Source organism: Lepidochelys kempii, chromosome 16 (assembly GCF_965140285.1).
Source record: "Lepidochelys kempii isolate rLepKem1 chromosome 16, rLepKem1.hap1, whole genome shotgun sequence".
NCBI classification, from domain to species: Eukaryota; Metazoa; Chordata; order Testudines; family Cheloniidae; genus Lepidochelys; species Lepidochelys kempii.
The window spans coordinates 19,577,771-19,605,733 of NC_136395.1; the positions used below are offsets into that span (position 1 = coordinate 19,577,771).

General features: G+C 45.0%; 2 protein-coding genes across 3 annotated transcripts; both read left to right on the top strand.

Annotated features, from left to right (window-relative positions):
* Positions 1-1,597: 1,597 nt before the first annotated feature.
* GTF3C5 (general transcription factor IIIC subunit 5) lies at positions 1,598-19,399 on the top strand. Of its 2 annotated transcripts, XM_073313849.1 has the most exons (12): positions 1,598-1,779; positions 2,604-2,823; positions 3,421-3,619; positions 6,555-6,750; positions 7,956-8,060; positions 8,651-8,765; positions 10,232-10,312; positions 10,846-10,943; positions 11,789-11,871; positions 13,441-13,583; positions 14,460-14,615; positions 19,317-19,399. In XM_073313849.1, the coding sequence occupies exons 1-11, from the start codon at positions 1,633-1,635 to the stop codon at positions 14,609-14,611; spliced, it is 1,539 nt and encodes a 512-aa protein (XP_073169950.1). In that variant the 5' UTR covers positions 1,598-1,632; the 3' UTR covers positions 14,612-14,615; positions 19,317-19,399. The 2 variants fall into 2 exon arrangements, with proteins under 2 accessions (XP_073169950.1, XP_073169949.1); XM_073313848.2 differs by lacking the exon at positions 19,317-19,399 and having other exon boundaries at positions 14,460-15,529.
* On the top strand, positions 16,039-27,646 carry CEL (carboxyl ester lipase). Its single transcript, XM_073313875.2, has 11 exons — positions 16,039-16,749; positions 19,317-19,467; positions 20,149-20,271; positions 20,914-21,111; positions 21,748-21,878; positions 22,465-22,572; positions 23,023-23,140; positions 24,113-24,299; positions 25,357-25,560; positions 26,750-26,947; positions 27,374-27,646. The coding sequence occupies exons 1-11, from the start codon at positions 16,684-16,686 to the stop codon at positions 27,564-27,566; spliced, it is 1,677 nt and encodes a 558-aa protein (XP_073169976.1). The 5' UTR covers positions 16,039-16,683; the 3' UTR covers positions 27,567-27,646.
* Positions 27,647-27,963: the final 317 nt, after the last annotated feature.

Sequence of the window (27,963 nt, forward strand, 5' to 3'; positions counted from 1 at the left end):
CAGCAACTATTGCAAGAACTCTTTCAATACCTAGTATGTAATAGGAAATGATGATTGTTTTATTAATTGCAATATTGCCAACTTTCACAATATTATCTTGATTTTCACTATTATCTTGAGATAATTAGTGTACTCCTTAAGGCCCCAGCTCCCAAAAACAAGCGAGTATTTCAAATCTGAGCTTTCATTTTTTAAAAAGTCAGTTTCTAACCTTAATGGTTGCAGAGAAAAGCTTAGAAATGTGATGCTGGAATATCCTGAGAGCTCAAAACACAGAAAGTATATAAAAACAACCCCAAATTAATTATTTATTATAAATCTCATAATCTGTAAAATAATCTCATGATTTTGGGTGTCCTGATTCATGTCTTTTGACCACTTGGTATCGGCTATACTACTTCCACCCTTTACCAAGGTTCTCTGGGTGTAGCACAAAACAATTAACTACAGCTGCAACAACAAGAAAAGCAAACAATTAAAAAAAAATAAATTTAAGACGTGTAAAACAATGAAACACTAGAGATAAATTAAAATATGTGTAACTCCACTCTCTGCTGTGGAGTTATGTCTGATTTAAATCAGCCAAAACAGTAAAATAAGGCCCAATGATTCTATAAGCACTAATTTTTTAAATGATAGGTTCTATCTACCTTCGGCTTTCTCCATAATTTACATCAGCACATCCCAGAAAAAAACAGCTCTCCAGGTTCATTACCAGTACTAAAAGGAAAACAAAGGAGGACAATGTGGTACAATAAATGGGGCACTGACCTGATAGCCAGAAGACACAGGTTCTGTTCTGTCCTCTACTATGGATCTGCTGTGTGACCTGAGGGGCAAGTCACTCCATTGCTCTGTGCCTCTTTCCCCCTCCTGGGTCCTTGGGAAAGGAACTACACTTAAGGCTCACCATGTTACTCAGGTTTCAGAGGAACAGCCGTGTTAGTCTGTATTCGCAAAAAGAAAAGGAGTACTTGTGGCACCTTAGAGACTAACCAATTTATTTGAGCATGAGCTTTCGTGAGCTACAGCTCACTTCATCAGAAGTGCATCGTTGGAAGGCACCCAGATACAAGAATAATAGGGATGGTATAAGAATCTGAATGGAAGAGTGGTGAATGAGCTGTAAAAAGTACAGGCTTGGGAGATGCCACACAAGGGCATGGAGGCTACAGGCTGAGGTGTGTGTGTGGGAGCCGCACGCAGGACTTGAGGCAACAGGTGAGGATTTGGGGGTGAAAGCAAAGGCGCTGTGGGAGGGAAGCTAGTTAATGGTCTCCAAGCTGCAGAGAAGTGGAAGAGGCACAAATGAAGGGGCTGGAGCAGGAGGACCCACACAAAGCGGGTGGGGAGGCGGGTGGGAGCCACACAAAGGCTGTCAGGCCTTGTTTGAGCCACAAAGCCCTTGGGAGAGGGGGCTGGGAAGCTATGGAATGTCAAGAGCCAGGCTGTTCCAGGGGGCGCTGTTCCCCCACCTCGCCCCCTTGCAGTCTGGCTGGGGGCAGGTTGTTGTGGCAGGAACCATTCTTCCCCGGAACCTTGGTGCTGCACCGGCTGGGGGAGCGCATTGAGGGGCGGACCGGAGGGGGGGGGGTGTCGCAGAACCGGGCGGCGGAGGCGGCGCGGCGGGAGATGGCGGCCGGGGGAGGCGGGGAGCAGGGCTCGGCCGTGCTCGAGCTGCCTCGCGGCCCGCGGCTGGTATGCGTGGAGTATCCGGGCCTGGTGCGCGACGTGGGCAAGATGCTGCAGACTCTGGGGGGAGACGAGGGGGTGTCCCGGGTAAGGGGGGCCCCGGGGGGAGGGCGAGCTCGGGGTAACCAGGCTTCCTGGGTAAAGGATGCCCGGGTGGCGGGGGCTTTCCTGGCTGGTTGCAGGCCTGTTGGGGCGGGTTCCTGGGTGAGGGGTTCCCTGGGTGCGGGTCATCCGGGGTAACGTGGGGATGGAGCTAAGGGCTTCCTGGGGGAGGGGTTGTCCCAGTAAATCTCAGGGAGCGGGTGGGGGTGCGCTGCGGAGGGGGGCTGGGAACAGGGTGCTCTTGGTAAGAGTTGACTGGGTTACAGTGAGAAGGGCCTGGGATTTTTCAGAAGGTGGGAGATGTCCTGGTTAACGGGACCTCAAGGGGAAGGAGGCTGGGGGCTATCCTAGCGAAGCAGAGGGCGAAGGATAGAGGGAGATGTTGGAGATGTTAACTTCAGAGGTGGGGGGTGGGTAATGAAGGTATTTGTCGTGGATAAAGGGAGCCCTGGGAAGAGGGTCTAGAGTGCTGAGTAAGGGTGGATGATCCAGTTCAGCGCTTGCTGTGGGTGACCCCATAAGGTACGTGTTGGGATTAGAGTAGGGCTCAGGTAGGGGTATTAGATAGACTGTAATTGGAGGGCAATGCCGTAAATAAGAGTGTGAGAATCTATGGTTCTCTGGGGTAAAGAGACTTGCTCTGGCATGGTGCTCTGTGGAAAGGAGGTGATGGTCACTAAGGGAAGACAGGGATAGCGTTTTGGTTTGGAGGTGGATTGGGCAGGGGGTATGATGCAAAGGAAAATTCAGTGGTTTTTTTGGAGGGACAAATTTGATGTTGAAAAGTGCTTACACTCTTGGTAATGTAGATATATGCCGACCCTGGAAAAAGGCTCGAGTTGTACTTCCGCCCCAAGGATCCCTACTGCCATCCTGTGTGTGCCAACCGTTTCCCTACCTCCTCCATGCTGTTCAAGGTAAAGAGGAAGATCAGGAGGAAGCAGCTGGAAGCTGAAGGAGAAACCCAACAGGAAGTCAAGTTTGAAATGGAAGTTCTTGGGGTTGTCTCCACTGTTTACAAATTTCAAGGTAGTAATTTCATCGGACCATGTGTGTGGAGTAGTGACTAGCAGTTCTGGTGGGAAAAGGGCAGTGCTCCCTCTTGCTTGAGTCCAACAAACAGTGTGTTCAGAAAACCCTGCATGTCAGCCTTACAGTGCTGGTATCTAGGGACCTCAATGTGTGACCTGGATTTGATACCGTCCCCCTTCTGTACTGTGACTTAATAATACATTGTTCTCTCTGCTGTTGCATTAGGTTATGGTGTAATCCAAGATGTTCTATAATGGATGCACCTATGCAGGAGGAAGGGGAAAAGTAGTAGTTTCATGTATTATTGTTTTTAATCTTTAGTTGACTGCTTGGCAGATGTTTAAGATAAGGAAATAGAAAGTATTATGCTTTGAAAGTGAAAGTAGGACAAGGCTTCTAGGGTGCTTTTATGAATGCAGTGTAGGGGGACCGTGGTGCTGCTTCCCAACGTGAATTAATACCTAGCCCATTTAACTCAGCTCAGGAAACAGCATCTTCCCTGAGTGAGCTGTCTGAGGAAAGGAGAACTAGGTATTGTGCAGCATATTATTGTCTCTGATACACATTTTTATCTTGACTTTTCCTTCCTCATAGGAATGTCTGATTTCCAGTACCTGGCAATGCATTCTGGACCTGATAGCAAACAGATCTCTATGTATGACAAGGTCTTGATGCTCAAACCAGAAAAGGAGGAATTCTTCAATAGGGAATTGCCCCTCTACATCCCCCCACCTATTTTTTCACGTCTGGACACCCCTATAGACTATTTCTATCGGCCAGATGTACAACACCGGTCAGTGCCTTTTCTTGTGATGTAGTAAATAGTTACATTGTCTCTTGAATGAATAGATAATGGAAACCTTTTACTGGGCCAGCATATCACTTATAAAATCTGAATTTTCAAGTTCACTGGGAGGATATCCCTGCTTCAACCTGAAGAAATCTCTTGTAGTATAACTGGCGTGGTTCAGTAGTAAAGGATCTTTCAAAATGGCCTATAAGAAAAATGATGGGGTTTGATGACCTTGGGGGTCATGTTGTTTGTATCAGGCAGCGATCATGACCAAAGCATAGGACGCTTTTGTTTTTTGTTTCTTTGTCCAGAGTCTATCTATGTAATTGAAATGAGAAAAAAATAGAATTAAAGTAACCAATATACCACTGAGTGTTTTTTAATAGTGGAATCTGTGCTCTTTCAGAGCAGCATTTTAAAATATTTCAGTCATATGCCTCATCAGGGCAAACAGCTATAACTGTTATATGCCTTTGTTATATCTCTCTTTCTGTGTTAGCTTTGTTTGTTTCAATACAATATGGACAAAAATACTTGGAAGGTAGCACGGGCTAAATGAGGCTCTGAAAGTCAAGAGCTCTGCCACTAGCAAGTGTGTGGTCTTGGGCAAGTCACTACTTTCTGTTTCCTTATTCTTGTTCTGAACTAACTGAGATGATAATTATAGTCACCTGCACAAAATAGGTCTCTCCAGAGTGGAGATAAGGGGTTGCTTAGTTGGGGCTTGTGGCCTATTAAGTTGTTTCTGGTTTGAGTTTAGTGGACTTCCTTTGTGTTTGGGGGGAACAAGTGCCATTGTCACAGAGATTTTTTTTTAAAAAAAAGGAAGAAATGGGTAGAAAGTATACTGTGGGGAAGTAATCCTGCACTAGCCTACTGGGGATTGAACAAAGGAGCCCTGTGGAGAAATTGCACTGTGTAAGAGAGAGCCATTAATGGGATCATGTTTTGGGAAATACAGCCTGGTGGATAGCACTGCAATCTCACCTCACTTTGCTTTCAGGCAGTCTCAAAACAAACATCAAAAATAGTGTGCCGTATCCTAGAGAATTGTGCAGTATGTAAATGTGGTTCTTACTGGAAAAGTATTAATGTGATTTCAAATCTCATTGTGGCAGAGGACTTCCAGCTTGTGGCATTCAAGGTTCTGAGAAAAAGGAAGGATAGCCTCATAGTCAAGGTTGTGGATTAAAACTCCAGAGACCTGGATTAATTTCAGTCTGTCACAGATATTCTGTGAGATCTGGGCAAATCACTTGTCTGTGTGCTTCAGTTCCCAATCTGTAAAAGGGGGATAATAGCACTTCTCTACTTCACCGATGTTTGTGAGGAAAAATACAGTATCAACTGTGAGGTGCTCTGTCACTACACTGATGAATGCTATATAAGTATCTTAGATAGGTTTTTCCCTCAGAAACATAAAGAGTTAGGATCTCACCTGCGTGTCCATTTTCCATCCCATGCATTCTCTTCCCTAAAAGCCTTCTGTCTACTTTAAACCCAAACTAAAACTATAACAAAATAAATCTTTTATTTTTTTTTGTTTTAAATTTCCACTCTTCTCCCAGTATTGAGATGCAGCTTGAGACTATTTGGCAGCTTCTTTCTCTCTCTCTCTCCCCCTCCCTAGAAATTTTGGCAGGTGAGCTGAGAAATCCCATTTTAATAGCTGCTTTAAAGCTTTTTGTTTCATTAGGCACTCTTGGCGGGTTCCCAAGTGAAACTTTGGGTTGAAGGTCTGTTGCATCTAAACATAAGAGAAAATTTCCACTCCTAAGAGTGGGAGTTGGACACTGCATGGTAATGTGAAGTTGTATCAGTTTGGCCTTTTGGCTGGCTTCCATGTGTTTCCAGTGAGCTGGAGGTTGATGGAGAGTGGTGCAAGAGCACATGCCATGTGTTGTTGGGCTAGCATTCACTGGCACTGTTTGCTTCTGTTACTTTGTTTGTTTGTTTTGCCATAAATGAAATCTGTGATGTCTCCCACGAGAAACATCTTTATTTTTCTCACTGTTGTCCTTCATTGGGGCTAAAAAGTGCAAATAAATATAATCTGACTCCAGGATTGAATTTTTAACTGCTCCATTGCCTTATCTCCCTGTATATCCCTGTACTCTTGGTGACTGTAGCAATGGGAACATAAAGTAGGTACCCATGGAAGCTAAGCCTGCCTTTGTGGATTGAAAATTCTGATTGAGTGACTAACATGTAATGCAAAGGTCCCCAAACTATGGGGCATGCACCTGTAGGTGGGCGTGGAGGAACATTCAGAGGGGCATAGCAGGCTCATGCCAGCCCCCACTGGGGAGGGACGAGTGGCGGGGAGTACCGCCCCGCCCCCAGCTCTGCTCCTGCCCCCAGCCGTGGCTCCGCTCCTGGCCCCATCCCCAGCCTCAGTGTGGCTCCGTACCCAGCTGCAGGCCCCTGTCTGTGGCTCTGTTCCCAGCCTCGGCCCCCTTACCTCGTCCACATTCCCCCGCCCCTGAGCCGCATCACTGCTCCCGGCTCCAGGGAGGGGGCGGCGGGGCGCAGACCCTCAAAAATTTGGGGACCACTGGAGTAAGGTTTATTTCAGTTAATATCAGTACATGGAAGCTCTGTCCTAGGGGTATTGGACATCGATCATAGTTTTCTCATTGGAAGAGTGATTCTCAACTTTTTCACTCTGGACTACTCCATAAAGGAGTCTTTAATGGTGACCTAGCTTGGACTACCCAAATCCATGTTTACTTGGGACCCAAATATCTTCCGACCCTAGATCTTGAGGGGCAAAGGGCTAGTTCAGAAACCCCTTATTCTACCTAATGCAATTCCCCACCACCACTTTTTCTAAGACCAGAAAATAAACTTATTTTCCACGTGGTTCAGTGGAGGCCACTAAGTGTAAAAGAGGAGGAGGAAGAAAGTATGACTAATACTTTGCATTGCTTCTTAGGGATGGCTACAACAATCCCCAGGTGTCTTGTGAGAACCTGATCGGCCTCAGCAGGGCCCGTCGACCACACAATGCCATCTTTGTGAACTTTGATGATGATGACATCCCCACTAAGCCGCTAGAGCCTGCAGTGCAGACCTGGAAGAAAGTGTGCACCAATCCTGTGGATAAAAACGTGGAGGAAGAGCTGAGAAAGGTACAGGCCAAATCTCAGGGGAAGGGACTGGGCCAAAAGCCACCCCAGTGCACAGTGTGTGGGAGAAACTTCATCAGCTGCCTTCAGTGACTTTTTTGACTTCCCGGAAAACTGCTATCTACAAGGATTTATTTTATATATCTGTGTTTAACATTATTTACAGACCTCCACAAAGGATTCTAAAGACTGATCAAGGTGCTGTATTATAAATGTGATGGTGAATGAGACAGTGTGGTCTGATCATTAGAGCAGGGAACGGAAAGCCAGAACTCATGGGTTCTGTTTATATTTCTGCCTCTTATTTGCTTTGTAATTTTGTCAGTGTTTTATCCCTCTCTCTGTTTCTTGATTTGTAAAATGGGAATGATAACATGGATGTACCTGGTTATAATATTTAATGTTTGCCAAGTCCTTTGAAATCTTGAGGTGTAAGGTGCTATAGAAATATTAGATCCCCAGGACACTTACAATTCTCATTGCCAAGAGTTTTAGGGTTCTTCATGGTTTTATGAAAATTCTATTGGAAGCAAGAGTAAATACACTGAAGGATAGGGCATGGCTTAAACCACCAAGGAGAAGCTATAATTATCCTAAGTTACTTGAAACCTGAACAGCCAGGTGGTACATCCATTACCTTCTTCCACTTCCCCACGTATTTTAAACTTTGAGTGAATTATGTGTTCTTAAATGTGAGATATATGGGATGAAAGTTTATCAGGAGCAACTCTGTTAAAGGCAGTGGATGTCATGTGTCTGAAACCCTACCCATAGCTCTGAAAATGTATCCTTTTCATGTGGGCATATATTGTGAAACCATATCTTTCAGTTTGCCTGAGCCTACCAGCTCTCAAGCCATTCAGGAGCAGAGCCCATCTATTGTACTGAATTTTCTGGTGTGTTTTTGTTGATGGGACAGGCCACTGCCTAGGGACTAAGCTGAGACCACTGTTCATTTCATGTGCTACCCAAGTTATTATTTGAGCCTTTCTCTTCAGAGATGAAAGGCAGGCTTGTTCCCTCGCTGTGCCAACATCCCTTAAATAAGGCTTATTTTTACTTTTCTTTCCATTGCCATCGTGCTGCACTGTAGAAATGCGGTGACAGCTTTTAGTCTGGGGCAGAGGCTGTAATAAAAAGCAGATTCCCATTAGGAAATCGAAATTGGCATTATTAACGCTTACTCTCCACTTTGTGTGTTTCTTTAGCTGTTTGAGATTCGTCCCATTTGGTCTCGGAATGCTGTAAAGGCCAATATCAGTGTCCATCCGGACAAGCTTAAACTTCTGCTACCATATTTGGCCTATTATATGGTGAGTTTCTTTGTATACCTGCTGTGCAGCTTGTTCTTATTTGAGGCAGACTTGGGGGCAAAGGGATGAGAGAACCAGCTGGATGTCTATGGACAATTCCTGGTTATCTACTGTTCAGATTCCCCTGTCTGGTACCCAAAGCTTTGCATTAAATATCCTTAAGTAGGAATTCCAACTTTTTTTGGGAGGGGTGGAGAGAGGAGGAAAATCTTGCTTCCAAATGGAACCCACGCATAGTTACCAATTAAAGCAATGAGTGATGCAGTGGCTTTGTGCTACTGTTGGTTCTGGTCTGCCTTAAAGTTATAGTAACAAACAGTCAAATTGACTGTCTGTCTGGAAATGCTAGCAGGAGCCCTCAAAAACAGTCTGCTGTGAGCTTTGGACTTCATTTCTGAAATCACAAATATCTGCAGCATGTAGCCTTCCTTTGCCCAAGGTTAGGTGTTAAATGCGTGTGTTGAAAGGGGGAAAAGAGGGAGGGAGGGAGAATCTGTAAAATAAATATTTTGGGGTAACACTGTTGCGCTCATTAAACTCTGCATCTCTGTACTGTCTCCTGTAACCACTCATACTCTGTATCTGTGCAGCTCACAGGTCCCTGGAGAAGCCTGTGGGTTCGGTATGGGTATGACCCCAGGAAACATCCCGAAGCAAAGATTTATCAAGTCCTGGACTTCAGAATTCGCTGTGGAATGAAATATGGTAAAATGGCCCAAGCAAAATAGATTCACTAAAACGCCGCCCCCCCCCCACAGCTCTTCTGTCATCTCTTTCCATTTGTTTTTAAACCCTCAGGGCCTCTTTCCTCAAGCTTTCTGTCCGCAGAAAGGTGTGGGAGAGGAGGTCGTATCGGTGATTGTTTCTGAATTTCCTTCCCTAGAATCTATGGGGACATCCGATAACCCCAAGTTAGAGGAGCAGAAGGGACTTTTATTTGGCCACTGGGCATATTCCAGGCCTAACAAAAAGCTACTCAACTTCCTTCCTTGTTATGTTCAAAACACAAATGTGTGTCAGTGGGGTATCTTGTTATCTTCCTTCCCACTCCAGGACCTGCTACAATTTCAGAAGGGGGAGACATTTAAAATGCCACCTAAGGATTCGTTTCTTTGTCATTTCTTCCACTTCCAGAAGGGACCAATTGAGTGACTGTTACAAGGATGACTTGTCCATCTGGCCAACTAATGCTGGAGAAGCAATTTCTTTTAAAAAAATAAATAATAATAACATTTAATGCCACCAGCTGGAAAAGCACATAAGACTTGTGCAAAATGGAGGAATGTGCATTATGAACTCAAGGATGCATCTGGCTCTTATCCATCCTCATCCGCCCTACAAGAAAAATCCCATAGTGCCCTATCAGATGCTACAGACAACACAGTGAGAGTTTAAGATCTTTTAGCTCAGTGGTTCTCAAACTTTTGTGCTGGTGACCCCTTTCATAGCAAGCCTGTGAATGCAACCCCCCTTATAAATTAAAAACACCTTTTTTATATATATTTAACACCATTATAACTGCTGGAGGGAAAGTGGGGTTTGGGGTGGAGGCTAACAGCTCGCGACCCCCCCATGTGATAACCTTGCGACCCCCAGTTTGAGAACCCCTGTTTTAGCTTATGCCATTGCATGAGTTTTTGGTTTATACCATTGTAACACATCTGGGGTGTGTTGTTTTTACCAATTCGTTTGGCCTATTTAAGTTTAGTGTAGTGCTCAGCTCTGTACAAAACACCTCATTTATTGCATTTTCGTACTTCAGTTTCATACGTTCCCTGCCATAGTTTTAGATGTGTGATGTAAATTTAGGTCTCTCTTTTTTTGTGGGGGGGTTTCAATACAATAATGATAGTGCTTATTCTTCAAGGATCTCAGAGCTCTTCACAAACTACTAAATCTCTAAGTATTATCATCTCTATTTTATAGAGGGGGAAATTGAGGTCTAATGACCATGCAGTAAGTCAGTGACAGGGCACATCTTCCCACCTTGTCATATTAAATAGCTTTATTTCCCTGATTGTTCTTTCTCTCTCCATCTCACCAAAATCAACAACACAGTATTGGTTGGCTCTCCTTTCAAACCCTAGTCCTACGCCCCGTGTTATAAAAACTGGAATATTCTACAGGATGCTGATCTCTGTTCAGAAACTGTTTTCTTTCTTGGCCTCCAGGTTACGCCCCTAGCGACATGCCCGTGAAAGCAAAACGCAGCACATACAATTACAGCCTGCCCATCACTATCAAAAAACCAGGTATGCCGAACAGGCAAAGGGGTTGGAAAAAGGTGCGCAGCTTACCGTGGCTTCTTCATTTCATCTTTTCGTTGCTGCTGGTGGGTGAAGAGAACACAGTTCAACTTATTTCAGTAGATTTTTGGGGTTTCCTTTATCTCAGATCGCGATATATGTGCCCTATTAAAACCTGTGGAAGTGTTGCCCTTTGAGGCATGTCTTAAGACATGTCTGGCTGATGGAGCCAGGGGTAATAATGGGAGGTGAGCGATCAGAAATTAGAAAAGGGGTCTATTTGAATGAGGCTGTATCAGAAACACTTCCCAGTAGCTGCAGAAATGGTCTGCCTGGCAATACAACTGCCAGAAAACAGGGTAGAGGGAATGAAGTGGAGGAATGAAAAATGAATGTTTACGCTAACTTTTGCTATGCTGGCTATTTTTCTGCTGCCAACAAAGTTGAACTGAAGTAGAGAAGCAGCTAAAATACTATACTATGCCATGAAGTGCAAACTATTGTGCACTTCAGGAATCTTCTTCCTTTATGTCTTTCAGTAAGTCACACGGTCAGTGTACAGGACCTAAAACATGGGCTGGACACAGCGAGTACATCCAGTGCAAAAAAACCTGCCTCCAGCAGGTACAAACTTAAAGTAGGTATTACTCTCTCCTACCAAGAGCTCGGAGTGGTGTAATAGGAAGGGTATCTGTTATGGTTTGTCACTCTTTTGGGGGCAGTGTTGACCCAGATGTACTATGGGCATTGATACAGATTTTACTTGGAGATGCAAGTGACTAGCTAAGAAGAGCTCTCTGTAAACCTGAAAGCTTGTCTCTGTCTTCAACAGAAGTTGGTCCAGTAAAAGATATTGCCTCTCTAGCTAACCTTATGGTAGACTTATCTGGAAAGCCAGTAGTCATCCACATCACTGCAAAGTTTGCTGTTGTTTTTAATGTCTTTTCTAAGCATGGAAAGTCATACATTCAGCCCTTGCCTTGAATGAGACTTACATTGCATTTCAGGAAGCAGATTGTGGAGTGCTATGAATAGCAAACTCTTAAGCCCATTATGGTGCATTTTCAGATTGCTCTGTAGAATCCAGTAAAGCAAAAGAAATAAGGGAACAGGGTAGTCTATACTTTTGCCATTCTCCATTTTCCTGTAATGGCAATTCCTCCCCCCTTCCTCATTTTGAAGTATGGGTGATAGTGTAACTGTTAATAGGTGTGAATGGTTTTCTCCACAGAACTTTGCTGTGTTAGTTCTGATTGCTGTGGCTGGCAGGCTGCAGTGCAATTCTGCTGCATCCACAGTCTGACTTTGTCCTCTACCGCACACAGACTCACACGCTCTCTCACACTCCTCTTCCTGCCAGGGAACTGAACTCTTACAGGAAATGCCTGGATCCTGAAATAGCTCTTAAGGAAGGATCTCTAATGTATGGGTGTGGAAATGATTTGGAATGCCCATTGAATCTTTGTCTTTGCCTCCTTCTAGGACTCCATCTATATCTTCCAGGAAGGAGATCTGCCTCCATATCGACAGATGTTTTATCAGCTCTGTGACTTGAATGTGGACAGGTACTGCACCCGATTAGCTGGATCTTTTGACAAAGGGAGATTTTGCAGATGATTGAGTACAAAGGCCCCCATTTGTACCTAACCTCCTATCTTTCTCCTTGACCCGGATGCTTAGGAGATTCCTAGTTTCTCAACAGACAGACTTTATTTACAGTGGAAATTCCTTCCCAGTAAAGTTGTATGAGCTAGCAAAATATACTTTCCCAACACGTGTTTTGGGCCTGATCCCAATCCATTGAAATCAGTGGGGAAACTCCTAGTGACTTCAACAGGAGTAGGTTAGGCCCTACTCCCATTGGATAAATATTTAACCTGCAGAAGGAAAAACAAATTGTCACATAATTCTGGGGAAATGCATTGTTACTTTAGTTTGGATTTTCATGTACACATGTACCCCTATAGGTTTAAAAATATACACTATAGACACTTAATGTAACCAACTAGCCATCACATTTAGAAAAGCATTTTATTTACAGTCTTATTTCCCTCTGCATTCATAAGATGCATATGTTGTTACAGAGGGATAGGGTAGACATAGTTGAGGTACGATAGGCAAGTAGAACAAAGCACAGCCAGAGAAACCTACCTGAGAAGAAAAGCATGGCATGATCTAGTGATTGAAGCACAGGCTTGGGACTCTTATTGGTTCTGCAACTGACTCATGCAATCTGAGTGAGGTACTTCATCTATCTGAGCCTCATTCTTTCCTTGTGTACATTGGAAATAACTTTCTTACTTTACAGGTGGTTAGCAAGTAGAGCTGAGCGAAATTTGGCCTTAACTTGTGGGAAATTCTGAAATTTAACAAGTGTTTTCATCTCAGTCTGGGACAAAACATTGGAATATTGAAATTTTTCACAGAACAAAATATTCTGAAAAAATTTGATTTTTTATTCTCTAAACCATTTGAACAATCGAACTGATGTGAAACAAAATGTTTTGGGTCTTTTCACCAAAATGAAATATTCCAGTTTGGATTGAATCAACCTGAAATGAAATAGTTGGTTTTGATTTTTTTTCACAATAAAAAACTGAAAAACGTAGGCAAAATTTAAATTTTCCAATGAAAAATTTCAGTTTTGCAGAAACTGCCTTTTTTTGTAGGAAAATTCCCAACGAGCTCTACGATGGAGGTCTTATGTGTGTGACATGCTACGAGATCCTTGAGGAGGAGCACTACAAACTTTATTACTTAATCTGTTTCATGAATGCAACCCTGAATCACACTGATTTTTCTGGTTGCAGGTTCTTCCAGTGACTCTGAAAACTATAGCAGCAGAAGTTTTAACTCCTGCTAGTGCCACTCAGGCTGGACAGGTCATAGGGCAGGGACCAGATGAAGAGCAGTCCACTGACCCTCCAGGTTGGGGGTTGAGTAATAGGTCAACAGCGTAGCCTTGTAAAAAGCTGAGTTATAGAAACACAGCAGTGTGGCCGTTCGGGCAAACAGCACAAGTGATTTGAACAATGGAGCCTTGTTCGTGCCCTGTGTGGTGTTTGGCGGCATAGGAAGGTTTCAGAGTCAGATCTGGCTGCCGGAGGCTGACTCTTTTCTTGACGGCTATTTAGCTTACAGAAAATCATCCATCGGAATGATGGCATGGAGGCAGAATGCACAGAACGGGACGGGTGGTGCCTTCAGAAGACCAGTGATGATCTGAGGGATACCATGTCTCTGATGATAAAGCAGATCATCAGATCCACCAGACCCGGTAAGGATGGCTCTGGGGTTTTGAGCCTTGGAGGGTATGTTATAAAAAAATGTTTCGAGACACAGGGGGGCATGTTGTTGGGAGCAGCTGAGTCACAGTGTTGCACTTTGCAGTAGCACTGGGAACTTGTCTGTTCGTTTCCTGCTGTAGATCCCCTCCTCTTGTGGTAGGAGACTCAGTCTGCCTGGTTAGATGTAGGTGGCTAGATTCTTCACTTGCAATGTTAGCATGATGTGCAAGTTGATGTCATCAACCTGGATACCTGCAGGACACCTGCTCTTCTTAAAGCAGCACTGGTTAGGCCATTGGAAAAAGACCTAAAACTCTGTGGCACTGGGAAAATGTAACTAGATTTTGCCATTTGAAGACCAGCAAAGTGAATGGAGGCATGAGTATGAAATAGTTTGGGGGTAAGAACCTCCCAACTTTGCCTTTCCAATGTCATCGTGGCTAGGTTTTAAATGTCTTCGTTCCATGATACTCTTACTCATGTTTTTATAGTTATTCAAATTGGAGGCATCTGGATCTTTTCATTAATGTGTTTAATAGCATACTGTAATAGAGCAAGGACAGGAGAGGAAAGTCTCTTGTCGTGATCCTGGCCCAAGGAATTAGGTTAGTCTCAGTTGGAATGAGATGCACGATCACTCTAAATGCAAAACCTCCTGGCCTTGTTCTGTTAGAATTCCTGGCACAGGAAAGCTGCTTTTGTTTGATTTTTTTTTTTTATTTGGTTTTATTAAGGTGCCTGACTGTAACTATGATCTTCATTTTTACATCTTCTGGCTGGCTCTGTTAATCTTATCTGCAAACACGTCCCCGGTTTTAGTGAGGAGGGAAGTAATGTTGACATCTTTTCTTCTCTTTCTGACTAAGCTCTGTTTTCGAGTACGTCGAACACTGAAGATGGCAAAGAACAGCTGACGTACGATTCTGGAGAGGAAGAGGATGAAGAGGAGGAGGAGGACTTCAAGCCTTCTGATGGGAGCGAGAATGAAATGGAAACAGAGATCCTGGACTATGTGTGACACAGTGAGCGAGCAGGATGAGGCTGCTTGGAACTTTTGTTCCTTGAGCCCTGGGGGATATGGAATCATGACCAGGCTTTCGGGAAGATGCTAACCAAACTCATGGCTCACGGGATGTGGTGCTAGCAGTTGTGCTAAGTACTCTGAAGGTGCAGGCGCTAAAGATCACCTTTTCACAGTGCTGGGGTGACAAGCATTTGTGAAGGTGGCATTGTGGGATGCTGGCCCATCCCAGGCAACATGCATGGCCGGCATTTACTCTGGCAGTTTTTTGGTCAGAGTGGAGCTGGTTGGGATTTCACTTGCTTTGGTTCTCTTGGCCATTAGATTGTTGTTTGTTTTCCCTTCCCTCCCTGTGCTTACAAACTGCAACATCTGATCCCATCATCAAAGAGATCTATACTTCCCTTTGAGACCATATAGGTGTTCCTAGGACAGCCATTGTGAGGGTATGTTAGTGTACTGTCTCCTCTTACCAGAAGTTGAGAGCCTCTTCATCCTTGCTAGCTCTGATATGTCAGAGACTTCAACAAGTGCTGAATCCAACCCAGATCAGAGGTGTTCCACTGGCCTCTTGGGCCCAAAGTGTTAACCTTTCATTAGAACCATTGCAGGGAATGTGTGAAGGTCACACCATTCTAAACCTAGTGTCTGGGTCAGTGGGAAAAACTTCAAACAAAATTAATTCTGTATCGAACAAGGTCATTGCTGATTCTTAATCAAGAGGCTCTGGAGAGTGTCATTTGGGCTGGCTTAAATCAAATGTGGAGTCTATCCAATGGGACATGTGCAGGTATCTGTAATAACTTTGCATATGCATGAGAAGCAAACAGTAATTTCTCTTGGGGAAAGTCCATCTCCCCATGAAACAGAACCCCCTGTCTATTTTTCTAATAAAACTCTTCCTTTTTCCAATAACACATTCTTTCATGGATTTCCGTGTAGATATACATAATACAGCCAATATCCCCAAAATGATTTTGAGTCAACAGAAACATTTTGGTAAACTGGACATTCATTAGGTAAGTGATTCTGATTTGAGAATTTTAACTAAGAGTTGGATTAAGAGAGTTCATCTAAACTGAGTTTTACTTGGTGGTCAGATATATAAACTGAGACAAAGATCCGGATCAGACTGATAATTCACTTGAAGTAAGGAGAAAAACCTGAATTGGATTTCTGTGTTTGTTCTTCCCTGTAAAATGCACTGATTGGGTTCACATCCTCAGTTTGATGGGTAAAGATGAGAGAGAAGTTCAGGAAGGAATTCCATACCTCGCAGTTACTGGGATGTGTTGCCTTTTGCTCTTCTGAGTGGGAATAAAATATTCTTTGTACATTGACTGCACCTTCTGCATTCGATCAGCTTGAGAAGTTGGAAAGAAAAGCAGTAGGAAGGAACTCAAATTAGAAAAGACTTCCATGGCAGTGAGTAATTCACTTCTCCATGATGATGCATGTTGTCCCTGCCAGGCATTTACTCCCACAACTTTGCAGTCATCAGCCGGCTTTTGATTCTGCTCATCGAGAGAGTGTGGGGACAGAAACACACAGCTTCAGATGCTTGGAGCCTGGGACCTCTAGCCATGAACATGCTGTTGTTTTGCTGAATTTCTGACATTCTGTCATAGAAATTAAAGATCTCTTGGGACCTGTTGAGTCTTATATTCTCCAATCCCCAACCAGTGCAAGATTGTTGCCTGGCCTATAGTACGTTTTCTAATGCATGGTTTAGCCTAACTTTAAATGTAGCATACATGGGCCTTCTTAAGTCTTTTCCCTTCCCGCATAGAACTCTTATAGACATGGAACTCATGAAACAGTTGGCTTCCAGCCCATAACAGCAACAGCTGGAGGTCTCTCATACTCTAGTGCCAGTTATCTACATTTTCAACCATGAAATGGAAGATTTGGTTGCAGCCAGGTGAATTGCAGGTGTGCGTGGTCTCTGCTGGTTCACACGGCAGCGAGAAGGGCGTTCCGCAGAGTGCGTGGACATGTGCCAGTTTCTCTGCACTCCTATTCCGTATATATAGGCATACGTGCTGGGACAGGCTTGTCTAGCACGCATCATGTGTCATTGGGAGGTTCTGTGCCTTGCCCTAGCCTGCTACCTTGGAGTAGCAAGGGCTACAACAGTAAGTATGAGGTAGTTCATTGATGCATAACCATCAGTGTAAAGGTAAATTGTGTTAGAGTGAAAACAGGCTGCCTGGGTAGAAGAAAAATGTGCTTTTAAGGTTTTGTATGCCATTAGCTAGATGAGAAAACAGATGTAGCTATTTTGGATAGTTACCTAAGACTTCCATTAAAGGAGAAAGGGGAAAAAGGGGGCTGTGTCCCCTTGCTATTTTATAGTATATAAAGGGCTCCAACCCATTTTTTCCTTTCCTTTGCAGTTCTCCTTTAATGTATAGCTCGTTGCCTACTACCTCGCTGATATAAACTATCGTCTGCAGCACTCCACTTTCCGGTTTTTCTTTCTTCCTCTTCATTTTTCTGAGTAAGAAAAGGAATCTATTAAGTGCGGAAACCTTGTTGGTACTGCAATATGCAGATTGCAAATCTGAATGCACACCTATTTGGGAAATACTCATTTTAACATTCCAATGGAAACTTTACACCTGTTTTATACAGAGTTCTACGTTTAGCTATTGAAAATACTATTAAGGGGTATGTGTGGGTGATTCATTGTTGCCATTAGAACCTTAATGTTTGCACTTCCTGATTCATGGATTTTGCATTTTTTTTCCCTTTTGACCAGGATTTAAAGAACAGAAACAACTTTATCTGTGACGCTATAGTATTGTTCAATACTGATTTACGCAACTCAGTATCTTTTAAATGTTGCCACTTTAGAGATACCTAAAATATACCTGGAGCACTGTGGAGTTAATCAATAGTTGCAGGCAACAATATAACGAAACAAACTGTTTTTATTTGCAATGTACTTTAAAATATATATTCTCAAACATACCATTGACCCTGCATGCATCCAAAACTCACTGAAATCAGTGGGAATTTTGGGCATGCCAGGAATTTAGGTTCAGGCACAATTTAACTCTTCCAGAGTGGTTTGTTTTTAAATATCATCTGTTTTAATTTTGTATTTAACTTTGCAACCGATTTTTTTTATAAAACAAACTGAATCTCTTTCCCACCAATTGCCTTAATACATCAGTAGCTGAACAGACCTTAAGTCAACTTTCCAGCACAGTGAACCACTTAGATACAGATGAGATGAAATGTGGAAAGTTCCAACCCAAACAGAGCATTTTTGAGAAAAATTTGATCAAGTACACAGAAAGGGCTGGTTACCATGGTATCTGAGTAGAAGCATACCTTGTGTGATATATCTAGAATCAAATACAAGCAAAATAAGTTTTAACTTATTCTTCGATATTATGCATTAATTTGGGATAAATTTTCTGTTCTCTCTACTCCTTTGTACTGTTTTGTGAATTCGGGAAAGCGACGGAACTGCAAGGCAGCCTTCAGAGTAGCTGCATAAGGGATATTCCACATCCTGTGTGTGGCAGAGCCCTGTCTTATGGTCTTTCCACAGAGTCTGAATGGGCATGTCAGGAAGGGACGTGAGGGACAGGGAAGCAGTTTTACAAACTGTATTGATCCACCAGCCAAAACACTTGTGTACTGGTGGGCTGTGGTTAAGTAGGAAAGCAAAGTAGCAAGGGGCTGGTTTTTTTAACTTTGCATAAAGTAAATAATGGAAATGGGCAATTCTAGCTACTGAGTGCAGGCAGCTAACGTGTACCCAGAGTGTTTGAATGGGGCTGGCCTATGTTTCTCTTGCCAATGCTCATCTTCGCCTTCCTGGTATCTGGGTAGCTTTCATCCAATGAAACGAGAGCCACCCAGCCTTCTCCCTGCTGTGTCTCCCTGAGCATGCTCAAACTTGTTTGAGCAGCTCCTGCCTCCTCAGTAATGTTGAAGGGTAGGATTTATTCTTCTGTACAGCTCCTGGTCCAATATTAGGGAGCCCATTGTGATAATTTTTGGCAGCAGGTGGTGGCAAACATTTACCTTTTGCATATCATCTGTTATATCTTGACTGTAAGATTCTCTGCAAAGTAATTTAAGGTCCAGTTCTGTTCGTTATGAGTTAATTTCGCTGCTTCTGTAGTCCTTGAAATGGCCAGTTGGAGTAAGTCTGATACTTAGGCTCCATTGAGAATCCCAGTGTGTTGATATTCAAGGGGATCTGGGTGCCTGACTCCTTAAGCTTCATTAAAAATCCCAACCCTTGTGTTGCATGGGCTGGTATCTTCAGTATTGCATAAAACAACATTTAGTTCAAAACTTTCTTGCTGGAACTCCCTTTGACTTCATGTCACTCCTTTGCTGTATCTCAACATCCCCATCTGTAAAATGCAGTCAGGATTTATCACCATCTAATATTTGTAAAACGCTTAGAAATGCCTGCTGGATAAAATCCTGAACACAAGTGCAAGTTATTCATTAACAGAGTGTGGTGGTCATTAATTTTATAAAGAGTCTTCAGAGGATGCTATTTCAGTTGAAGTCTGGTTAGGAACACCACTACTGTGGAAACATACTGTTTTCATAGCGAATGCATCTTAGGGCTGAATGATTGGGGAGATTTGTGTTCCTGCTGTGAATTCTGCCTATCTGCGTTCACGGGAAGATGTTTGCTGTCCCCTCTCTCCTCTTGGCATGTGTTTAGCTGGGTGTAGTGTACACTGAAGGAGGTTTTGTTGAGGGCATCAGTGAAAAACTGGGTCTCTTTGGTGACTACGTCGATATCTTCAAAGGAATCCCTTTTGCTGCTCCTCCAAAGAGTTTTGAAGACCCCCAACAACATCCTGGCTGGGATGGTAAGACACACATTTAGAATATCTTTTGTTTTCTGCCCTCATCCCCAGAACATTTTAATTCTCATACCATTTTGGAAGCCTGGTTTGTTTCCCCAATACTGCATTAGCCATCTTGTTGAGTATGACAGAGGCCTCCTCTGCGAGGGGCTCTAGCTTTCATACCCCTGCTGGTCAAGGGTGGCTACCAATGATTTTATTTGGGGATATATTTTGCTCCACCCTCATGAACGTCATAAAGTTCTGTTCCCCTTTTCTGTCATTGCCCTTCTCTGTGGCATACCTTGCCTCAGCGGTAACATACTGCACTTTCATTCAGGTGATCAGCTGGGTATGTTGCTTTCATTCACTAAGTGAATGTCACTAAGACGTTGCCCGGGCTGTTAGAAAGGCTGATGATTGTAGACAGGAACTTTGCGTGGAAGTGCAGGGACAGAGCTAGGAACCTGCAGATTCTGTGGCCACAATTCCCGAGGTTCCCGCAAGCTTAAAGTCGTTGTAGCTTCTGCAGTCTCGTGGGTATGAGGTGGCCAGTCAGAAAGGGGCTGTCTCATCACAGCTATTTTGCTAGTTGGAAACAACGCCGTGGCGGTGAGTGAGGGCCGGGAATGGGACCTGAGTCACAGGCCTGCAGGATGGAACCGAGGGTTCTAAAGTGGGATGTTGTTTTCTCTCTCCTTGGAGGTACTTTGAAGGCCAAGGAGTACAAAAACCGTTGTCTGCAGGTCACGCTCACCCAAACCAGTACTCGTGGGAGAGAGGACTGTCTTTATCTGAACATCTGGATCCCTCAAGACAGGAAAGGAGGTACAGGCATGATGGTAACACTAGGTGATTAGGGAGAAGGTTCTCTGCAGGCCTGAGCAGCTCTGTGTTTGGCTGCCCATCCCTGACAGACTCCCTTGGGGCTGTCAGTCTGCAGTCATGTATTCTCCCCAACTCCATGGGCAGTAGTGGGCTCCTCGGGTTATGGCAGCTACAGCCCCCACTCCCGTTATGGTGAGTTCTCTTGCAAAGCACTGTGTTTCTGTGGACATGACCCTCCCTGCAGGCTCTGGGAGGATAGACGGTGATACTGGAGACAACACTGAACCTGTTTCCATGGAGAGCTTGTGCTTCTCTTGGCGAGTAGAGATTGGAGTTCCATGCTGGGTGTCTCTTCTGCACTGTATTGCTGCCCCGGGCTCCTTAAGCCCTGATAGAGCAAAGTAGCTGAGTCCTAAGTCCATTGTCATGATGAATCATCTGCCTGTGTCTGTGGCCAGGTGGACCTGGAGTCAGATGTTTGTATATTCACACAAGAGATGGGCTTATGCCTGAGTGAGGCAGTACTTGCTGATGAATGGGCCCAACAGGTGGTATCCTGCCTACGTGGCATCAAGGGACTTGGTTTCATTTGGACAAGGAAGGGCTTTCGTCTGACTCTGTGTGGTCTGTCCCTCCCCGCAGTGTCCACAAATCTGCCGGTGATGATATGGATATATGGAGGCGGATTCCTCGTGGGAGGTGGGCAGGGTGCTAACTTCCTCAATAACTACCTCTACGACGGCCAGGAAATCGCAGTGCGAGGAAACGTCATCGTGGTGACCTTCAACTACCGAGTGGGACCGCTGGGGTTCCTCAGCACGGGGGATGCCAGTATTCCAGGTATGGCAGCTATTTCACTTTGCTCCAGAGACCTCCAGTCTGCCCCCACACCTCCGCACACGCTGGGGTATCTCCTGCCACCACACTCCCCTCACACAACATACTGAGCTGTCTCATGTTATGTCCCCCTCTCTCACGCACGCACGGCGGGGTGCCACCTTCACTCTGTATGGGGGAGTGTGGCAGAAGAGATCTCTCTCACAGGATGAGAGGGCCCACGTTTATACTTGGAGCAGAGGCTGCAAGTGGATTGGGTATTTGAGGCACAGCTGGCGTTTGTTAGATGGGTTGGGTACCCACCCAGCACATCTTGTCTCTCCTCTCTGACCAGACGGTTAGCAGAGTTAAGATACTGCAGTGATTTCTGTGATAGCTGGGGATAACATCCAGCAGCACGAGATCTTGGTTTCTTTTCAGCATGTGGCACGAGGAGAACATGGGTGTTGAGAGGGAAAAAGCCCTTGTTTGAACGCACAGCTTCACAAAACATATAGACATGAACGCAGGAGCCAGGAACTCCTGAGTTCTAACCCCAGCTCTGATACTGAGTGGAGCTGGGGGCACTGGGCAGGGTGGGCTTTGAGCCTCACTGCTTCAACTCTCCTCCTTGAAATGTAAATGCCTTCCCTTGGCCAGGTAACTACGGGCTAAAGGACCAGCACATGGCCATTGCATGGGTGAAGAGAAACATCAAGGCCTTCGGGGGCGACCCAGAAAACATCACCATCTTCGGGGAGTCAGCTGGTGCCGCCAGTGTCTCATTACAGGTGTGTGATTGCCGCTGGGCCATCATGGGGTTCCTTTTCCCCTCAGTTTTGTGAAGGGTCAAAACTGCCCCATCACAGTTGCTGGTCTTTTCTCACTGCAGGTGCTGTCCCGGGAGTAGGTCCAGCCACAGTGGGTTAATTAACATCCCGTTTTGAGCAGCCCACCCTGATAGAGAAAGTAATTGTTTTCCTCACAGCTGCTCTCTCAGCTTTGATTTAGAAATGTCCTTTCTAAACCTTCCAGATCTGGAGGGTACTGCTTTCCCAAGTGATGATCCACCTTAGGGTTCCCCTAATGTAACAGCATCTCTTTATCTTCAGCCCCAGTTCTGTTCTCCTATAGGGGTTCTTGTACTGCCCTGCTGGCTCTATAGCTGAGCACCTCAGCTGCCTGGTGGTTTAGAAGATTGAGTCCCTGGATTCCTGAGACACTGTAATTGAGACTTGAAAAGAGCTAATGACTTTTGAGTCCCACGTAAAGCCTGGATGGGAGCTGGAGCTCTCTGCCATGGCCATGCCAGAATACGGAAGGATCTTTTCAGGACTTGATACCAAATAACCTTCTTATTTCTCTTCCATGTTGCAGACACTATCTCCGTACAACAAGGGGCTGATCAAACGAGGCATCAGCCAAAGCGGAGTCGGCCTGTGCCCCTGGGCTATCCAGGAGAACCCTCTCTTCTGGGCTACCAAGGTAAAGTGGACTCCAGAAGTAGGGCAGTGTCCTGAGGCAAGAGTTTCCTAGGGTCTTTGTCAGATTTGAGCCTGGGAGAAGCTGCACGGTAGTTACAGCTCCAGGAGGACAAATGGTGCTCCAGTTGTCCAAGGCCTTTGGATTCAGAGACGCACTGATACTCCCAAGCTGAGGCCAGCTGTCCTGGCCAGACTTCCTGCAGTTAAAGGTCTGTCTTGCATGTGAAAAACTGAGGGTGATTTAATAAGCAGGAGCAGAAGCAAAACCAAAAGTGTTCAGAGCAGGACAATACTCCATAGAGATGGAGACTTGCAAACAAAATCCTCTAGGATTAAAAAGAAACTCCCCCTTTCCCAATGGGTATTAGTTCAGTGCTAATTCCTGGCTGGTTGTGCCAACAATGGCTAGGAGTGTAACTACAAGGTAGTTTCTCTCATTCATGTTCCAAAGGTGGCAGAGAAGGTGGGCTGCCCTACGGACAACACCACGGCCATGGGCAACTGCCTCCGGGTCACCGACCCCCAGGCTGTGACGCTGGCCTATCACCTGCCGCTAGTCAACCTGCCATGTGAGTCAGTGGGTGCTACCAGGATGGGAATCAGGGCACTGTGTGTTGCGTGCCCACAGAGCCCAGTCAATGAGCAGATGGGACATTATGTTGATCATTCGATAAGGGAAGATGTCAGCCCCCAGCTCAATAAAGTACATTTTGTACTGACTGGGATTGATCATGCTGGAAAAGATGCTGCTCTCTTTAGCACAGTGGAGCTGCACTACCGAGGTAGCCATGGCATGGCTTAACACAACCTCTGTGTCCCTTGGAGACAGCTGTACTGGCCAGTACTGTACCACACTTTATATTCTGTGAAAGCAGAGAGCAGAATTCAGGAGCAATGCTCAAAAATTGCCACTGCCCTGCAATTTTCAGTTGGGCCACTAGGTGGGGCATATGAGCCAGCAAGACCCACTCCCAGTACAGCTGGTAGGGAAGTGTTGTTTGCCAATTCAGTGAATACAGGACTAGCTTTTCACAAGAATGGTTGCCCTGCAGCCCCATGTCTGAATCCTCTGCTGCTGGCAGCAGGTGAACAGGGCTGGAACGAACGGAGGAGCTTTCGCTCAGGAGCAAGCCCCACTCTTCTGTAGCCTTGGGTGGGCGAGTTAGCTGACTTTGACACTGGTCTGACACAGATGTCTGCTGTTTTGCGCCCTCCTGCCACCTTAATGCAGTGTCTGTGATATCTGGCTAAAGCCTGTCTTGCACTATATACTGTATATACCCTGAAGCTCCCTGTGCAAGGCAGCCATAGGGTGTGCTAGGTGAGAGGTCTATAGTATATAGGTATATGCTCACCTTCCACTATGTAACGGGGGAAATTCTGGCCCCTCTGAAGTCAGTGGCAAGACTCCCATTGATGCCAGTGCAGCCAGGATATCACCCAGAAGCTCCCTGTGTAAAGCAGCTGTCGGCCATGGCACGAGGGCTGTTGGCTCCTCTCACAGATGTATAGTGGATTTCTGTTTCTGTTCCCTCCTGCAGATCCTCTAGTCCATTACCTCTCTTTCATTCCTGTGGTTGATGGAGATTTCCTCCCAGACCGGCCAGAGAATCTCTTCGCTAACGCTGCAGACATTGACTACATTGCGGGCATAAACAACATGGACGGGCACTTCTTCGCTGGCTTTGACATGCCTGCTATCAACCGCCCGCTTGTGAAGATCACAGCGTAAGTTCCATAGAAAGGAAAAGCAAGTTGGGCTTTTGTCGAGAAGGGGACAACCAATGAGTAGAGCACCTGAGAACTGGCAATGCAGTGATTGGCTTGGGCGCCCTGTCAATAACACCACCACTCCCATAGATCAGGGCTTCTCAAACTGGGGGTTGTAAGGTTATTACTTGGAGGGGTTGTGAGCTGTCAGCCTCCACTCCAAATCCTGCTTTATCGCCACAATTTATAATAGTGTTAAATATAAAAGTGTTTTTAATATAAAGGGGGGTCGCACTCATAGGCTTACTGTGTGAAAGGGGTCACCTATACAAAAGGTTGAGAACCGCTGCAGATCAGGCCTGGGCCAAAATAGCACCTGTTTAGAGCCAGCTTTGCTCCTGCGGCATATGAATGCAATGGCAGGGCAGAGAACAGTTTCCAAGAGCCAGCCTGGATCTTTGCCTCTTGTATCGTTTAGCCAGGGGCTTAGAAAGGAGAACTCTTCCTTTTTTCCTCCAGCTTTCAAACTACTTTGTGGCTTCTCTCCCCCCCCATCTGGGTGGGGGCTTTTGGGTCCCTCACCTGTCAGACATCCTGCGTTCCAGAAAGCAAAAGTTTCTTGGCTTCACAAGTAGCGTGTAAAGAACAAGGCTGACTCAGTGGGCAACAGTTGTACCAAGTCACTGGGCATAAGGACCTCTATAGAACAGTATTCTAGAGGGCTCCAAATCCCCCTGGCTCCTTCCTGCTCTTTGGGAAGGGAAAAGGGATAGAAAATTGAGATGCTGAATCCCTCGGAGCCAGGAACTGAACCCAGGCAGGGCTGGAAGTGAAAGTCACATTCACCAGCTACACCAAGCTTAGCTTCCAGCTGTCTTCCCAGGCTGCAAGCCTTGCCAAAGGTTGAGCTACCAGTTGTGAGTCACAGGATGATGGTAACCTGCAGTCACCCTTGAGCTGGATTTACACTAGCAGCCTACTGCCTGAAGGTATCTCATCTATAGCACCAAGATCTATTGCTTTGAGCAGTGAGCTCAGAACCAGGACCTAGTTAAGATGTTTTGTGTCTTTTCAGAGATGAGGTCTACAACCTGGTGCAGGGGCTGACTCTAAAGAAGGGGGTGCAGGCCGCAAATGCCACATTCTCCCTATACACCCAGTTGTGGAATGACAAACCTGACCAGGAGGTCATGAAAAGGACAGTGGTGGACCTGGAGACAGACTACCTCTTCCTGAGTCCCACGCAGCAGGCACTTGCTCTGCATAATGCGAACGCTAGGTGAGTCCGAGAGGGTTATGGTGGGCCCAGAGGCAGAGTCTGTGATTCAGCTACTTTACTCATGGTTTAAATCAGCGAGCTGGAAACAGTCACTGGAATCTTGTTTTGCTCTTTATTTTCCTAAAGAAAGGTTGATTCTCATTGCTTGGTAGCCACTCAAACTTGTTTAATTGTAGTAAATTAAGTGTAAAGGTTCTCTTGCTACCCTGGAAGTTACACCATAGCTCGAAGCAATAGTTTAGCTTAAATTTTACTTAGAAAATGGTTACCCATGCATTTCTTAATCTACTAGATGAATATTTTTACTTGTGTCAAGCTGCATTTGGATGGAAACTGAAATTTTATTAAATGCACAGAACCAGGATTTTAAAATAAGCTACTGTAAATAACATGGTTTGTATTAAAGTATCAACTGTAGTTAGTGAATTGAACTGGTTATTTCTGGTCACTGTTGTCTTTCAAAAGTTTAGATCTCATTTTTAGTCATATGGGAAAACAAGCATTTCTGCTTTTGCAACTCCCAGTCAGTTTCTCAACTTTGAGTTAGTCATTGGGCTGTGCCAGCTGAATAAACTGACATGAAAAAATAAATTCTTTCTGCACATGCAGAAGAGGCTACTGCTGTCAAAAACTGGATTAGCCCCGCAACTCTGGTTCTAGGGGCTCAGCCAGTGACTTGATTACCTTTAACACTTTGGGAGCAAATATATACTGCTTAATATTTTTTATTTAAATGATTAATAGGTTATAGTAAATTTAAGCCTTAATAATGTATCTTCATTCCAAATTAGTTTTTTTCTATTTAAAAATAAACCTACATTTTAAAAATCATTGATTTTTATCTACCCTAGGAGTAGGTTGGTGACTCAGTTCAGCCACGAATGTGTCTTCGTGGGGTCAAATTTGGTTTCGTTTGTAAAAATGAACTTTTACGCACAGGGCCCAGAAAACATTTAAAGATTCCCATGGAAACAGGTTTTATTAAAAAAAAAAAAATTGTACGGCTCAAGTCAAGGTGGCCAAGGTAAAATGGAAGGGCAAGTATTTGTAATAGGATTTTAACCTGACAGTGCATGGATCTTGCAAGACCAAACCTCTTCCAGTGCCAATATTGTCTGACTTTGTGCATAGGGAGTAATGGTGGTGCAGATCCTCTTCACTTGCTGAGAATCTATTTTGGTTTGTGTAGGAATGCCAAGACTTACTCCTATGTGTTCTCCCAGCCTTCTCGAATGCCTGTGTACCCCAGCTGGGTAGGGGCAGACCATGCAGATGACCTTCAATATGTCTTTGGGAAACCCTTCAGCACCCCACTGGGTTACTGGCCTAAGCACAGGACCGTCTCAAAGGCCTTGATAGCTTATTGGACCAACTTTGCCAGAACCGGGTAAGGAACTCAGCCTGTGTGGGGCAATGCCCTGCTAGTTGCACAGCTTGATGCAAAATTCCAGTGAGCAATCTTCCCACAGCGGGGGGGAATCTGTCACACCTGCAGCACCCACCCACATGTAGGTGGCCACTAGGTCCCCCTGCTATAGGGGAATGGCAAACACACTGAACTGGGATCTTGAGTTGAACGTGATGGTGAGGTAGTGGTGTTCCAGTGTAAACCTGGGTGTGCACCGTGGCAGTTCACTGTACTAACATACACAACATTTCTCTGCCCAGCAGCCCCAAGGTTTAGGTCTAGCTCCTCAAAAGGTGTGCAGGCAAATGCTTCCCTCTCCCAGGTTTATAGGCCATTAGAAAGGCTGACCTGTGAGCCCCTTGGCAGCTTTGCATTTAATACCAGCTGTTTCGTCTGCTTTTTCAGTGACCCCAACGAAGGGACGTCTACTGTACCCATTAGGTGGATACCCTACACTCAGGAGGAGAGCTTCTACCTCGAAATCAACAGCGACATCAACTATGATTCGGTGAAGCAAGGTCTGAGAGCCTCCTACGTGCAGTTCTGGAATACGACCTACCAGAGCCTGCCCGACCTTTCTTTACCTTTCCTGGATTAGAGCCAGGCCAGCACACCAATTCTGTAAAAAAAACTACTCCTCCTCGCCAAATTCTGATTAAATGCTTGTTTCTGGCTGCACCTCCTGGCCTCTTCCGGTCTATTTACTACAACAGAATTTTCCCTAAGAACATTCAGAGCTGGTGGGAGAAGGGGTGACATCAAATTTAGTGGGCAGTTTTGTTCTGTGAAAAATATACCTGGTGGCACCTGTTGCATGGAGCCATTCATCAAACCTGCATCATCATCTTGGCCTAGTAAATTGCTCTTCATGTAAAGGTCAAACCTTGCACAGAGAGACTTTAAAGGAGTTGCTTGAAATGGGGGTCTTTCATAAAGCTGTCACTGACTGACAATCCTCGGCAACAGAAGAGCCCTGTTTAGAAAGCTGGCTGCTT

Coding starts and splice junctions, on each gene's coding strand:
- GTF3C5 (XM_073313849.1), top strand. CDS start 1,633: ATGGCGGCCGGGGGAGGCGGGGAGCAGGGCTCGGCCGTGCTCGAGCTG. Junction 8,766..10,231: donor TCGCTGTGGAATGAAATATG/GTAAAATGGCCC, acceptor CTTGGCCTCCAG/GTTACGCCCCTAGCGACATG. Junction 11,872..13,440: donor TGTGACTTGAATGTGGACAG/GTACTGCACCCG, acceptor ACGGCTATTTAG/CTTACAGAAAATCATCCATC.
- CEL (XM_073313875.2), top strand. CDS start 16,684: ATGTGTCATTGGGAGGTTCTGTGCCTTGCCCTAGCCTGCTACCTTGGA. Junction 23,141..24,112: donor GCCGCTAGTCAACCTGCCAT/GTGAGTCAGTGG, acceptor TCCCTCCTGCAG/ATCCTCTAGTCCATTACCTC. Junction 25,561..26,749: donor CTGCATAATGCGAACGCTAG/GTGAGTCCGAGA, acceptor TGGTTTGTGTAG/GAATGCCAAGACTTACTCCT.